The sequence below is a fragment of the Pseudoliparis swirei genome, chromosome 1 (assembly GCF_029220125.1).
Source record: "Pseudoliparis swirei isolate HS2019 ecotype Mariana Trench chromosome 1, NWPU_hadal_v1, whole genome shotgun sequence".
In the NCBI taxonomy this organism is placed as follows: Eukaryota; Metazoa; Chordata; class Actinopteri; order Perciformes; family Liparidae; genus Pseudoliparis; species Pseudoliparis swirei.
Genome location: NC_079388.1, coordinates 5,111,186 through 5,127,787, shown reverse-complemented (window position 1 = coordinate 5,127,787; position 16,602 = coordinate 5,111,186). Strand labels below are relative to the sequence as shown.

General features: G+C 42.1%; 2 protein-coding genes across 6 annotated transcripts in view; both read left to right on the top strand.

Moving 5' to 3' along the window:
* The first annotated feature begins 24 nt into the window (after window positions 1-24).
* stpg1 (sperm-tail PG-rich repeat containing 1) lies at window positions 25-3,092 on the top strand. Its single transcript, XM_056420571.1, has 8 exons — window positions 25-55; window positions 137-252; window positions 335-436; window positions 857-1,036; window positions 1,129-1,237; window positions 1,330-1,498; window positions 1,581-1,762; window positions 2,991-3,092. Exons 1-8 carry the CDS (start codon window positions 25-27, stop codon window positions 3,062-3,064), a joined length of 963 nt encoding a protein of 320 aa, XP_056276546.1. The 3' UTR covers window positions 3,065-3,092.
* A 6,823-nt stretch (window positions 3,093-9,915) lies between these two features.
* map7d1b (MAP7 domain containing 1b) overlaps window positions 9,916-16,602 on the top strand; it is a 50,865-nt gene continuing 44,178 nt past the window's right edge. The window contains exon 1 of one of the 5 annotated variants that reach the window (XM_056411910.1): window positions 9,916-10,286. In XM_056411910.1, coding sequence (XP_056267885.1) covers window positions 10,220-10,286 — 67 coding nt within the window. In that variant the 5' untranslated portion in view covers window positions 9,916-10,219. The remainder of the gene's footprint in view (window positions 10,287-16,602) is intronic. The other 4 variants (XM_056411912.1, XM_056411911.1, XM_056411919.1 and 1 more) reach the window with 4 other exon arrangements.

Genomic DNA, 16,602 nt, shown 5'->3' with positions numbered 1-16,602 from the left:
TCAGATTTACTGACCAACTGAAGCATGGGCAACCTGGACGGAGGAGTTAATAAAAGTGAGTCCAAGTGCAAACTTTATTTCTTCTTTTTAAATATGAAATATGATATCATAATGATTTTTGTTGATTTAACTGCAGATGCGATTCCTGTTTCATCCTCAATGGCAACTAAAGACCAAAGAATGGTGATAGCAAATCAAGAAAAGAAGGGGTTTTCATCTCAAGCCAGGAGATTCACGACACAAGTCTGTCTGGTAGGTACTCACTCAACATCACGAGAAACTGTTAGCCAACAAAACAACGCTATATAAACATGTTAATGTACATTTGTTTCAGAATGGAAGTCCAGGACCAGGCAGCTATGGGTTTATTTCCAGCGCTGAAGTCGAAAGTCCTTCCTTCTCAAAGAAAGGCACCACAGGCTTTGTTCCCTCCAAGGTCAGGAACTCACCCTGACTTCAGGTGCATGCCCAGCAGGGCCATATAGCCAGGATTATAAAGATACAGAGGTCAAATCAAAGACAATATCACACTTTCTTTTGAAACTTTGATATTTCATTCAATAAGTTTTTCATTTCAATGTTTATTATTATCTTTATTTAAAAGGGAACACATCCAGTTAAAACATAAATGTCCCCATTTGATGCACTGTACCATATTGTAGCTTCAGCTAATTTGCATCTGTAGTCCCTTTACTTTACAACGTCAATTTCTGTGAATCCTATTTCCCAACATGACAGTTTAAAATGTGTCCCATGACTAAAAACCCCCAAAAGTTTACATTCAGCTGATTGCCTGCCTGACCATAAACAAAATATGCTTTTGGAAAATTATTTGTCGTATCATTCTCTCCAATAGAGCGTCAGGGCTTTCATGAACCCGCGGAGAGGCCTCCCGGGACCAGATGCATACAACCTGCAGAGCACCTTGATAAACAAGAATAACTTCAGCATCGGAGTCTCCAGGGTGTTCAGGCCGCCTGTGGCTGTGCAGCTGGACGGTCCCAAGCACAAAACTCCAGCCCCAAACCAATATGATGTATGCGTGTGAATTATAGGAGTAGCTGTGTTGCGCTCGCCTGTCTTTAATGCGGACCCTTTTTTGTTTGTTGTTTTCTTCTGTATTGACAGGTCAGATGTGACGTAAGAAAGAGTTTGTACTCCGTGAACGGGACATCGACTTTCCTGTCAAAAACTGGACGCGACTCTTTGTACCCAAACAAAAGTGCTCCATCGCCATGTAATTACCTCTCCGTGAAAAGTCGAGTGCGTACGTCATTTTTAACGTGTGAATTGGACGTATCTCAACCGTGCATCATAAATATGTTAAAGGCCACTACGAGGTGAGCGGCCACTTAATCCAGGACGGCTCCAAGGCAGTGTTGTCCCCCTTCAAGTCCAAAACTCAGAGGATCCTTCCTCCGCTTGACAACGGCATACCAGGCCCGGGAACCTACAGCCCCCATCAGCCCCCGGCACCGGTGAAGAGGACCGTCCTGCCGTGAGTAAACACATGATATGTATCCCCCCCACACCAGTTATTCCTTTTCAATTGTCTCAACATTTGTATCCTGTGTTTATAGGGGATTCTATCTGGCTATATCAGCGCCTGCTCTGAGTGTTCCCAAGGACCCTCTCTCGCCGGGCCCCGGGCAGTACGACATCACGGACTACGATGGCCCGTCTAAGCGTCCCGTGCCCACGGCTGCATTTGCATCCAAAACTGAGAGGATGCCACAAAACTCTGACATGAGGCCAGGTCCAGGTAGTCCAAGCAAATCCACGACATGAAACACAAATATGTATTTCACAAGGCCTTATTGGTTGTTGTAAGTATATTCTTGTTTCTGTGAATATCTAGACGGATACAATGGGGTGTCAGGATGTTTTCCAGTGCAGCTATACATAAAACATGTTGGCTCTCTTATACATCAGAATCAGAATCAGAAACAGTTTTATTGCCAGGAATGTTTACACAAACGAGGAATTTTTTTTGGCGGAAGTGAACAATACACACCAGGCTGTGATGTCTAACCAGAGAAAAAGTTTCTTTATAGATTAATCCTAAAATACATTCCATACACAATTATACGTGCTGCAGAAGCTCGGCTCCTGACCTCTACTGTGAGGTGTTGTGTGGTGTGAAATGCCATCTTTTTCATGCACTAATTAGCTTCCTTTTGGTCACACGCTAATTAGGACAGCTTTACGTTGCATAACATTTGCATCCCTACTCTGAGAGCCGTTGACATTTACTGTGGGAAATGTAGGAAACTGCTGACTTAAGTATATGTAAATGAAGCAGAGTGAGGGAAAGTAGGTGCTCGTTAAATTTCACCATAAAGTAACTCCTCGAAGCTGCTTGGGATTGGTCCTTGAACCCTCTCGGTGTCACCTTTCAGTCATCTATCGCGCTTAGGTGTAGACTTTGTTGTTATAGTTAACACACATGTACATATTACGGATGTTACCTTTTATGAAGTCAGTGGAGGTGCCACCGTTTGCCTTTGTTTCTCATGTTGCGATGCTTTTGGAAACAGTTGAACATTCTGGGTAACGCTCCCTACAGTCACACAAACCTCACAGATGATGTCACTGGTGAATTGAATTTAAATAGCCGTGGTCTTCCCAAACAAAGAGTGTGCGATACATGGATTTTTTTTTAAAGCCAAGACGTGACCTAGACTAGAGGAAACCTAAAAGGACACAGGTGGCACACAACCAAAAAAGCATTCTTTGTGGCCTGGAGCTGAATGGGTAATTTCACCTCCTACTTCAAGCTGTGACACATTCAAACGAGGAGTTCCCCCCCCCCGGGCCTTCGGGGATTGAAGCGTTGAACATTCATCTCTTGTCTCCTGCCGCCTGGAGCAAGAGAGAGGAGCAACTCCCCCGCTACTGGTAGCTGTCCTATTAAGATCAAGGTCAACTTGGCTTTTAAATTTCCAGGTGAAATTTTGTCTGGTGATATGTTCTCTGTTTTTTTTCTCCAGGTTTCTATGATCCACAGATTTTGCCAAAGCAGTCCTTCTTCCTCAATGACTCCAGAGTCTGGCTTCCCGTGTAAGGCTATCAGGGAAACCCTGCACTACAATTTTCACACGCACACAATATTTGAATAAAAAATGCTCTGTGATCAATTGTACAGAGGTTCATGTATTGTATGTATGTGTATGTCATTGTTGTTCAAGGGTCAATATTAAATGTTTGCAACCATTTAGTCTCTATTTCTATGTTAAAAGAGGCCGATGAGATGTGAGAGATATTTTGGAAGATGAATCATGAACTTGATTTCTCCAGAGTGGCGATGTCAGGAAACTCTTTTGAAAGGCCATATGTTTTATCCTCACTTCGATATCCCGACGCTCTAATCTAATAAGGACATAGAAGTAGGTGTCGCCGCAGTGCCCGACAGCTGCCGGTCCAGTCGTCCCCGGTGCGCCATGGCAACCAACAGCTGAGAGCTTGAGATGACACCGCTGTGCCAACTGCTAGAGGGCAGACGGAGGAGTGGAGTGAGACTGTATGTGAGCAATGTGACTGAGCGGGGCGTGAGGCGGGAGACAAATGGACTCACCAGTCATCGGCCTTTATTAGGCCTTGTATTATTGGAACACTTTTCTGACCCCACGATGAGTTGTAGCTCATTGTTCAGGCTACTCGACTGTTTTTAATGTACTCTCGCAGCACCGGTGGCGTCGTTTTCACGGTAGAAAAAAAGCTCTGCACACGACCCGCTCGTCAGCGAACAGCAGACACACACAGCTCGAGAGTAGCCGGAGAAAATATTGAAGTATTTAGCAGCTGGAGAGACCGATATTTCCCTCGGAAGATGGTGGAGGCCAAAAACAGAGCGAAAAGAGTTCCATTAATCAGGTGGAAACAAACACAATGTGGACATTAATATTACTCTAATGGCTGGATGTGTAAATAATATGCAACTTAAAAAACAAACAGATGAGCACTTCAGTAGCACTTGAATGGCATTTACTCATGGTATTACTCATGGTATTACTCATGGTATTACTCATGGTATTACTTATGGTATTACTTATGGTATTACTAATGGTATTACCTATAGTATTACTCATGGTATTACTCATGGTATTACTCATGGTATTACTCATGGTATTACTCATGGTATTACTTATGGTATTACTATGGTATTACTCATGGTATTACTCATGGTATTACTCATGGTATTACACATGGTATTACTTATGGTATTACATGGTATTACTCATGGTATTACTCATGGTATTACTGTTACTTATGGTATTACTAATGGTATTACCTATAGTATTACTCATGGTATTACTCATGGTATTACTTATGGTATTACTAATGGTATTACCTATGGTATTACTCATGGTATTACTAATGGTATTACCTATGTTATTACTCATGTTATATGTTACTAATGTATTACCTATATGGTATTACTCATGGTATTACTCATGGTATTACTCATGTATATTACTATTACTATGGTATTACTCATGGTATTACTTATGGTATTACCTATGTTATTACTCATGGTATTACTGATGGTTGTTACTATGGTATTACTCATGGTGTTACTCATGGTATTACTATGTATTACTATGCATTACTATGGTACACTTATGTATTACTCATGGTATTACTCATGTTATCATGTTATTACTCATGGTATTACTCGTATTACTCATGGTATTACTCATGGTATTACTAATGGTATTACTTATAGTATTACTCATGGTATTACTTATATTATTACTAATGGTATCACTTATAGTATTACTCATGTTATTACTCATGGTATTACTAATGGTATTACCTATGTTATTACTCATGTTATTACTCATGGTATTACTTATAGTATTACTCATGGTATTACTAATGGTATTACTTATAGTATTACTCATGTTATTACTCATGGTACTATGTATTACTTGTATTACTCATGGTATTACTCATGGTATTACTCATGGTATTACTTATGGTATTACTCATGGTATTACTTATGGTATTACTTATGGTATTACTCATGGTATTACTTATGGTATTACTCATGGCATTATATGGTATTACTCATGGTATTACTTATGGTATTACTCATGGTATTACTTATGGTATTACTAATGGTATTACTTATAGTATTACTCATGGTATTACTCATGGTATTACTTATGGTATTACTCATGGTATTACTCATGGTATTACTTATAGTATTACTCATGGTATTACTTATAGTATTACTCATGGTATTACTTATGGTATTACTCATGGTATTACTCATGGTATTACTCATGGTATTACTCATGGTATTACTCATGGTATTACTTATGGTATTACTTATGGTATTACTCATGGTATTACTCATGGTATTACTTATGGTATTACTCATGGTATTACTCATGGTATTACTCATGGTATTACTCTTGTTCTGAGTTTGTTCCCGTGGTTGATGCACTTATTGTGAGTCAATTTGGATAAAATCGACTGCTAAATGACTTTTTGCAAACACGTTTGTCATATCAACTTAAAAGGTGATGATGTGTCACCTGTATTGTTTTGCCACCGTATATCACAAGCGTGAGGCAGACGTTCATTTCGCTTATGTTTCAGTTTTATAGACTTTGTAGACTCACTCTGTTTCCAGTATTTATGCTAAGCTACCTGCTAGCTGTAGCTTCACACTTGTAGAGACGTTGGAGGGTTCCATCTTCTCTCGTTTCCAAAGTTAATCTGGCATTTTATGTCCATCCGACGCAGCTGCCGACACGGAGGATCTGCTCTCTGGAAAAGATTCAAACAGCACCGTGGCGCCAAAGAGTTGTTTATTTATACCTCAAGCTTGTTTCTCTCTTTCTTCTTTCTTTTTCCATCTGCAATGACAGAGGGGCGCTCTCCAGTCCAAACCACCGCGTGTGTCATCTGCTCGCGAGGAAATCAGTTAGAGATATGTTTTCTTTCCTCCTCCTGCTCCCGATAACCACACCAACTGCAGACTTGCTCGACTCCCACACTGGCGGCAGCTGTAGTTATATTCAGGCTCTGACTTCAACTCTCTACAAACGTGTGTGCTCACCCTGTAAAAAAAAAACACCCCATTGTGAGCGGTCTTTAACAATAACAGGCCCATTTTTATAACTCCATTTTGCAGACAGAAATGTCTTCTGGTCAAACACGCAGGGGAGGATCAGACCGATGTTCTTAAGTGTTACTGGAGGCTTCTTTTTTTACGTTGCCTTTGTGCTTGTGTGTAGGAGGGGCAATTAACTACATGCCTGTGTGGGTTTACGGGGAGGCTCTGAACCTCCCCATGTCTCAGGCAGGTGCGGGCGAGTGTGGACATGCACTCCCTTCAGAGGGAGTCTCAATGTAAGTAAGTAACTTTGATGTGGGAAAAGGTTGAAGGACGCATGCTGATTAAATATCCTACTTTCTTCGTGCCTTTAAGTGCTCTCATCCGTTCTATTGGCTTAGATTTGGTTCCAAATTTGACCGATAACAGTCCGAGAGATCCAATGCAGATAACGTGGCTCGCCTGCGTCCGCCATGCGATGCTCGGCAGAGCCTCGGTGGACGGCATGAAACGGTGTATTTATGGAATCCTTGAGAATCAGAAGTGCGAGGGCCACGCCACGCTCAACGTGGACCGAAATAACTCAACGACTAACGGATATAGGTTGCCATGACAATTTTGCGCGGGCGTTCGTGGTCCCCAGAGGAGTTGATGTTCATGACTTATGGTGACACCCCATGACCTTTAGTGTAGTGCCATCAATTTGTAGGCCTTTTTATTGACAACAGGATGGATTACCATGACATTTGGTGCAGATATTAGCAAATGTGTTCATGCTCACACGCTGTGGCGTCACTCTACCTGCAGAACGTCAACAACAGACTCAACAACAGACTGCAGTGGAGGGAGGATGAGACTTGAAGGGAACTGAAAGGTTTAGTTCTTCACTGCGATCGTTGTCTGAATACTCTCACCGGTGCAACAAAGACTCTCTTCAGCAAACAACATGAATGAGGTCATTTATTTCTTTTGAGGTTATATCCTTGGAAATAACAATATCTCAAGACCTCTCCCATCCAACACATGACTTACAGAAGTAGAAAAACAACCCAAGTTTACAGTGTGACCGGCTCTCGGGTTCTTCTGGCGGACACGGAAACGCATGCAGAGAACACTTCTGGTGGTCCGGTGTGTCTACATATACAATGTGTGTGTGTGTGTGAGACACTTATCATGCATATGAACAAGATACATGAGTGTTATTGAGCGCGTCCTGCCTTTCCTCAGCCGCTGTCTTGCATTTCCTGCCCTTCCAAATCCCATGAATGCATCAACAGATCATTTTTTTCTTCTTTTTTTATACTAGATACTCCAGACTCAACAACAGAGCCCTCTGCTCCCCCAGTTCAGACTCCATTAGCCCTGATGGAGCTGCTTCTCTCAACCCTTTCTTGTGCCCCCGGTGGATTGATTAGCAGTGATTTCAGCACATCACAGGCTATCTTAAGCATCCCGACCATGTTTATGGGAATAATTCAAAAACAAAAAGAGAGCTTTCTTTTCAGACGGCTAGTTTTTGGTCATGTGAGATTAAGATTTTTAACTGGCGATAATTAAATGTGGGCTGAACTATGAGATAAAAGGGAAGAAGTATTTAGCATCAGCCGCAATCAGCAAGGAGTCGGAGGTCTGTGAAGTCCTCGGTGCCTTCAGCTAAGTGGGTCACGCATATGTTATCGCTGTAGTAAAGCCCACATACATTTTGGCCTTTCAGCACTAAGCACAGCTCTAACTTCATGTTGTATTCCCTTTAACGTAAGTATGACCTCAGTGACATCCTTTACATCCTGCAGAATCAAGAAAAAACACACAGGGGACACACAGATGACCTCATCTATAATTAATCAGAATTCTTTCTTTATTTTTTATTCAAAATGACCAGAAAGTGCAAAGTGGATGTGATTCCAGGAAGACTATTTATAAAATGCCTCTATTTAAAAATGAATGGCGCTGCGCTTCAACTCTGTCGAAGTGACTTGTGTCTTATGAAGATTATTCTGACTGTGGTTTTAGCAAATGGTGATTTATGCATGCAGTGTGCAATATGTTGTGCTTTTTATACACACGGTAACACATTTCCCCTTTTAATTAATAGTAAACAACTGACAGCTACAGCGTCCAGCATTCAACTGTAATTCTACATCATGCCTACTGTAATTTCGAACCACTGCGTAATACTGTAAACATTATTACAGTGCAGTGCTGTATAGAAAATGTATTATATTGTTATTTTAGTGTTCCTATATTATATATGTATACATGGTGTGCTTATACAGTACATCCCGTTACAAACCGGGCTTCTTTCCCCTGCAATGTACATATGATTGATTGTCCTTTCATCGGTAGGTTTACAGAGACATGTTATTTAGTGTAATTATTTCTTCGTAGAAATATTCTAGTGAGAGTTGTGTTGTCATGCGCTAATCAAGGCCTATAGAAAAGCAATAGCATACGTATTTACCTCATATATATCTGGTCTGTAGCGTGATGAATACCGTTGACTGTTACAACCCGTTGATTAATTCCGGTAATTACACATACAGTCCGTTTTATACGCTATGTCGCTTCACCTCGTTCCCGGTAGCGGGGCTGCTTTCAGCTGCTGGAAATCATCTGGTGGATCAAACCATTCGGCGATCGAGAAACTTTCTTTTCCATTTACTACGGACAAAACACGATGAGAAAGTTCTGACGGTGAATTAAATGCGTTGTTTCGCGTTTTTAAATTCGTCTTCGTTGGATGATTCGCGCTGGTGTTTTGGGTAAATTAGTTTGGTCCCCTTGCGAAAAAAAGTTGGTATAGTCCAGTTTTCCGGCATGCGGTTTTTCGTCGCGATCGGCGGCGTCAAGCTGGCATGAGGGAGGACCGGACGCGTACCGGAAGTTGAGCAATGTTGCTTTCAGAATAAGGGTCCGTGAAATATTTAAAGTAATTGTTCCAACATGATTTCAGCGCAGCAGTACATTTCTGTTCCGCTTTACAATGAGGACAATTCTGTATATAATACTAAATATTTACTAATACTTTGTATTTTCTGTCCTGTTTAGTGTTAGAGGCCAACGTCATTGTGTGAATGGTCTAATTGTGACAAATGAAAGGAATGCAACCCAAATGTAATATTGTACAATACAATTATATATTTGATTGAGTATCCTTCCAATCTCCCTCTTAAGACATATTATTATTATTACAGCCTCCTGTTGAAATGCATTGTTTGTATTTCATTTTTTTCATTTTTGTACATTTACTGTGCATGTTGAATGACCATGGTTTGCGACTTATTGTATGTAAACCTTTAAATTATTGTATGTAAACCTTTAACCTGCTGGAAACTCACTTTGGTCACTGCCTTGTGTATATATATTGTATATATTTTGTTTCCTCTGTATATTTTGTATTTTAGTATTAGTATTTAATATTTAGTATTTAATAGTGTTATTGTGTTTTATTTTAATTTTGTATTAATGCTCGAATGTGCACCCGCTGCTGTGATCCTGACATTTCCCCACTGTGGGACTAATATAGAAATATGTAATCTATTCTAATCTAAAAATTTAAAATAATACTACTAATGAAAATAAATGTATACAATTGCCTATACATTATTAACTTTGTAAATAATTGGTTGATGAAAAAAAGTAAATCTCGAGAACCCATCGGCTATTGTTCTGTGACCGGATATGGCTCTGGGATATATTCCTGGGGTTTCCGAAAAAATAACTTGTATTGATAAAAAGTGACAACATACTGGTCAAATACAAAAGTCGGCATCATTTTATTCTAGAAATGCTGACCGGAAGTTGTGTTCTCAGTAGTCCCCACTTGACTTTGGTCCCCGCAAGACTCTCTGAAGCTTTTTATTCTCGCACTGTACATTTTCCACGAAAGCCTGGCTGGATTGGACCGATCCGCCTCCGACAACAGTTGATTACTAAATCGGCATTTCTGATATTCACTGTCGTTTTTTCTTCTTCTTCTTCTTGTCGGATCCTGTTTTTTTATTCCCACATTATTGTTTCGGTTACTTTTTCTCCTTTTCTATTCCGACTGGATTTACTCAGGGCGTGTTTGGGAGCGATCTGGACCGGGAGTTTCATCTCCTGTACTTGTGCGACTGAGGAATGACAGCGACTGGGAATCGATCCGCCTGAATGGAAACGATGGATTATAAAGAGCTGGGACACCATTTCGAAGAGAAGCTGACCCTCACAGACAAATGTGAGTATATGAATATAAACAGACTGTGGTTTTCTGATTGTTATGAGTTCCCCCTCCCCCCGGTAATCTGTTTCATCCTACCAATCATCCTGAAAGTGTGTCGGCATTTATTTATTTTTTAGATTATATTTTAGATTCAACAGCTGCAGCAATGCAACACATCACATTCCTTCCACTTCAAATCTTAAAAAATGGGATGTTAGCCCCCCCCCCCACACACACACACACACACATAATAAGGGAAAAGCTGTTGCAGCTCTGCAAAATAAAAATAAATAGCCAATCACTCTTACTAAAAGTAAAATTAGTGAGATGCTAAACGGCTCCCAGGCCAGTGTCTTTGCTCAAGAGCACGTCGGCAGCAGCAGCGGCTGATGTTAAACATCTGCATCTCCAGCTGATGGTTCCTCACCTTGTGGCCGGCCTCTTTGTGGATGATCCGGTGGCCCGGGGAGGATTTTAATCTCCACAACCCATTCCATCTCCTGCACTGTACGTGTACTATACTGATTTAATAATGTAGACACATAACATGAACGGGACAAGCAGCCCCCTGAACATACAGGAGGATATATGCACCGTTTAATGTGGCTATTATTACAGTATTTTATACATATACATACTTGTATATTGGCTAATATGAATGTGTTGTGTCTTGTATCCGTCATCTGCCCTTGAACTGTGTACCAGAAGGTGCCTTTCTGCTCATTCGCAGCCCCCCCCCCCTCCTCCCCCCATGGGGGGCATTGGATGGAGGGAGAAACGTTTGCCGCAGCTTTTCATCAACGCGCATGCAGGCTGTCGTGGCGCTGGCTGCATGTGTGGGTGTCTCTACAGCTGTGGCCTGTGCATTGGTCAAACTTTACGTCGGTGACGGTTTGTTTTGACGCCTTATCGTCCGCTGTGTACCTGGATTACAGATACATCTGCAATAATATGTCTAGATGTATTGCTCCAGCTCGCGTAGCGAAACCCTTCACGGGGCATGAGTTTGACAAATGACACAATAAAATAAGTCTCCTGTCCTGAACCCCTTCTAATCCTGATCCTGGTCTCTTCTCTGAGAGGAAAACCACCTGGAGTTCACAATCAGAGAGTCAGAAGTGATCCTGGACATCACGTTGTTAGGGTTTCTGTTCATGCTCCTACTCCTGCAGTGATATCTGGATCTTTTAATGGTTTACACTCGTAGACATGTGATGCTTTGTGCTCTTAAATGTCTCACTGGTCCACTTTGAGTGTGCATTGAACTGGAGGCCGCTGTGGTCAACAGGAGGGGAATAACATCCGGATGTTGAAGCTGTGTTCAGGGCCTTATTGAAATACTCAAAGGGGCTCGTATTGTCCTTGGAGCAGATTCGCCCGTTCAAAAGGGATCTCAGGTGAAAGAGTAAACACAAAGCTGTGTTTTGGTTGTTCAACAATGTGACGTTATTCGGGAATGCTGGACGCCAAAAAAAGACCGCAGCGTTAGATAAACAGAAACATTCTTTCTCTCTGACGCCTCTTCTGAGAGCGGCGGGTCTCATTCTTGTTAAAAAAAGAAAAGAAAGAGGGATAGAAAGAAACAGTGGATAGTGTGCATGCAGAGCTGAGAAAAAGAGGGTGTGACTGACCGTGTTTACATGCATTCGAATAACTGGCTTAGTCGGACTGAAATCGAATTATCCGTTTCATGTAAACACCTTTGTTCGACTATGTGCGGTCCGACTACGATCCGATTAACACCCCTGGATAACTCGATCCGATCCGGTTGATAATTCGACTATCGCGGCATGTAACAGCTCGCCCGCGAAGGAGTTGGTGTGCAGTCGGTCTCCGTGAGGGAGGCGAGCGCTCCTCTGTGGAGGCGATCACGACGTGGCCTCTCTTTGGCCCCGCGAGCCGCCCCAGCCGCGCTGACGTTATGTTCTTGGCACGCGCTCTACATCACGCAGCCCGTCTGGATAAGTGCATTCTGGCCTAGAAAAAAAACTCCCTATGCCGTCAATCATAAGCCATCCGTTGTGAACTCCGGGAAAGGAGCAACCTCGTTCTGGGGTTCCCAGTAAATACAGCCGAGTGGCGCCTATGGAGGGCTGCAGCTAAGAATGATCATTTTATTGTCTCGTAAACTGATTGTTTTTGTCTGACCAGCAGTCTGAAAGCACAAAGATATTCACTCAAGGATAATCACAGAGGAGCGGCGACTCCTCGCACTTGAGAAGCTGGAAGCAGAGACGATTCCTCAGAGCTAACGAGCTAACAGCACGGCGGGGTGCCGCGTCACGGTTCAGCATCCGAAACTGACGCTTGATGACAATAAATGCTCAGGTTTAGGGTTTCTAACAAAACAGAAAACATACAAGAGCAAAATAAATGTAAGGAATGAACTAAATGGTGAAACGTTGGCGTGTTTAGATTCGAGGGAAAAGAGCAACAACTAAAGGTGGGTGAGCGCCCTGATCCATTAATCCACACAGTAGTCGCAGATCGATTGTCTCTCGAACGTCTACTCGACTCCTCGGGACACTTTAGACTTAAAGGATTGTTAAATCCAGATCCCGGTGCCAACACAGAGTTTTCTGTGAGCGTCGGAAAAACAAACTTAAACTTAAAGCCAAAGCTTGAGCTCAAGTTCACACAGCTCTGCCAACTGTGTGTTGAAGTCCTGAGGGTGGGGTTGGGCTCTGAGTGGATCTTGAGGAAGAAAGGAGGAGGAGGAGGAGACCAGACCCCCCCCCCCCCCCCCCCCACATGACCACATGCTATAAATCACAGCCGAGGGGCTCAGCCATTCGCACAGGAAAGGAGAGCAAGTGTATTGTGCTGTATGGGGAGGGAGGAGGACGTGTATCCTCCCGTGTTTCCTGTCCTACCGGCTGTATTCAAAAGAGGAATAAAAAAATAATCTGACTCCTTGAATGGGATGTTGATCCTGTTTGCGGTATAATCCTGTTGGGGACGGCGTGAGGCAAGAGCTTAGTCACAAAAGGAACTGTCGTATCACATTTCATAGATTAGAGGCATCGTGGCAAACACCTACGACCGCGGACTATTTTAGAGCTCATGTGGAGGAAGTGATGAGAGTCATCAGAGCGCTGATCTCTTTATGGTTCATTTTTTAATGTTTTAAAACATTTTTTTATTGCAGTGCACTTCCCAGATAGCGATTCCTTCTTCGGTTTATTCCACGTCAGGAAGGAGCAGAACGCGTCACTTCCTGAGGATGTTTTAGTTTTGACCGATTCAGGCTGAGGTCACCGTGGACTCGAGTCACCGGTCTGATGAGTTTAGACTTTTTACTGGACTTCAGACTTTATTTGACAAAATCAATAAAGACTTAAAGCCCTTAAAAACAGCTGATCAGCTGACTGAAAAACAATGATTAGTTTATGACTCAATAACAAAACAGCACTTTGTTTTGACTTGTTTGACTTGACTGAAGAAAAGAATGAAGACGAAGAAAATGAAGAAGAAGAAACTGAAGAAGAAGTAGAAGAAAATGAAGAAGAAGAAACTGAAGAAGAAGTAGAAGAAAATGAAGAAGAAGACAATGAAGAAGAAGAAGAAGAAGAAGAAAATGAAGAAGAAGACAATGAAGAAGAAGAAGAAGAAAATGAAGAAGAAGAAAAAGAAAATGAAGTTTAAAAAAATGAAGAAGACAATGAAGAAGAAGACAATAGAGAAGAAGAAGACAATGAAGAAGAAGAAGAAGAAGAAGCTACACTTCATTCAGCTCCACACACAGGACCTAGAGACATACATTATTGTCATGGAGAGATGGAGTGATGGGCCATGTCAGGCGCTCCTATAGATAATATAATCATGGAGATATCAACTGTATGTTTGTATTAATTACTTCCTAATTTTATTTAAAAAAGACATGACACAAAGTTGTATAGCTTATCCTCAAGTGATCGTATATCTTCATTAATAAATAATCAGTTCCATACTTATTAATTTTTCCAGCAAAGGGGCCAAATATTCCTCCTTTGTTCTTCTAACGATGCGCTGCGTCATTGTGTGAATGTGTTTCGGTTCTGGACTTCTAATCTGATTTAACTATCGTCATTTAAAGATGACGCATTGGATTCTGGGAGAATTGTAATGGACATTTTTGTCTATTTTCTGAAACGTGCCGCGTTCTGCGCACAACCCGGTGCTGCAGTTACATAAGCTCTTGAATGTAGAATTCAAAATGACAATTCCCTTTGATGTATTACACAGAGTATACAGTGTTTGTGTCCTCTGGGCCTTTCCAGCTGACCCGGAGGCCATCTCCTTCCTCCTCCCTCTCTCCTCCCTCCCTCCCTCACTCCCTTTTTTGTAAGAATTCTGCAGCACACTCAGATTTTACTTCCCTTGGCGTTCGGCTCTTCATTTCAGATGTAATTGATCCACATTAATGCAGCATAATTCATCTCCGTGATAAGTAGGAGCTTGTTTTTGCTGCGCTTGCTGGAAAGGAGACCTCATAGGCTGAACTTCCTTTCCTCAAAGGAGACGTGAATATGTTAATTATTTGAGGAGACAACCCCCTGTAATGGCAAGAGTTTTGTACCAGCGATGCATCGTCTGCATCTGTTTGGTTCCTGTCCTGGTACTTGTCCCCCGTTGCCCCCCGTTACCCAGCATGCCTTGCAATATGCACTGGATGTTTTTGTTGATGTGTTACTCAAACCTCAGGGAATTACAAACAGATGCAACCCCCCTACTCTGTGTCCTTTATTTGCGCTCGTCACTAACCACCTTGCAGTCACAGGACCCACAGGCTCTAATATTAGAGTGCAGATGAAGGCTGGTGAACGAATGCTGCTAGCAACAGGCCCACAGACCGTATCATAACAAACAGAAAACACATCTGTATGCTCCGCCATCTTGACGAGAGCTCTTACGATGGGGCCCGGTACCCCGACGCGCTGCGACGAGATAACCTCTGGGTTGTGTAAGGCGCCGACAAACATCTTCTCTCTCCTTTCAAACCGCCTCCGTGTGTTTTGCTTCTCGTCTCCGGGAAGGAGCACGGCGACCGGGCTGCAGCGAGATGCCGGCACATGTCGGTCGCAGCTGGTCCGGTGGACCATCACAATCACTTTTTTTCTCTCCCACACAATTGAACATCTGTTGTAGCAGCAGCCTCTTCCTGTTGAATTTAGTGAGAGGAGGTATTGAACCCTTGTCCTTATTACTTTAACAGTCATCTCGTGAATTGGGAGGGTCTGCTTGTGAATATTAGAAATAGCTGACATTGGGTGAAGGCAGGGTTCACCCCGGACAGGTCGCCAGTCCATCTCAGGGCACATGGGACAACCATTCATGCTCATATTCACAATTATGGGTAATTTAGAGATGCATGTCTTTTGTGTTTGTCCAACTCAAAATATAAACTAACTAACTAACTAAGAAAATATGCAAACTCCACACAGAAGGACCGCCCCGACCGGGAATAGAACCCACGGCCCTCTTGCTGTGAGGAGACAGAGCTAGCCACTACACCACCGTGCAGCCCACACATTAAATGCCCGCATTAAATGATTACATAAAAAATAAATGCATGCGTGGGAAATAGATTTACAGCAGTATATTATTCCAATATACTTCTATTTTGCATGTTGTAATAGCTTGATTTACTCCATCGACTAGACACTTGCAGAAACAAAAAACTTGAATTGATTGAATTAAAGACTTCCAGCCTTTCATCATGTATCTTTAAAAGTATAGTATTTGAAAACTTTACCCAGTGAAACTACAAAGGTGCAGCTCAAATGGACGTAGCGCACGGTATGAACTTGTTTGTTGACCCGGTGTGATGCAGCACTGAAACCAGACCTCAGCTGAGATTAAATTTAGTCAGTCATCACACCTCACCACGCTGCCAGGTCACCGTTAGTCAGCCAGATAAAAATGATGCCCTACATATGAGGTCCAAAACAAGTGTGTGAGCGTGGTCGGGCAGCTGGAGTCTAGACTCTAGATCCACTTGAGTCTTTTTCTCCCACAAAAAATCACAAACAAGACTTAATTTTGATGTAAAACTGAAGCTCTTGTTAGAGCAGTGGTTTTTAAATGGGGGTACGTGTACCCCTAGGGGAACGTAAAGGCACTCCAGGGGGTATGTGAGATAAAAAAATATATATTTAAAATGAGCATCCATTAAAAAATCCTTTAAAAATAGTTATTAAATAAATATTCAAGACAATATAAATGTAAGTTCATAAAGAGAATGGTATATATTCTATATTAAATCAGACACTGATGTCAGAGCGCTGTGTATTACATATTCTTTTCAACCCAAAATACTTTGCACGATTGGCGGAAAAAAATATTTCACAAG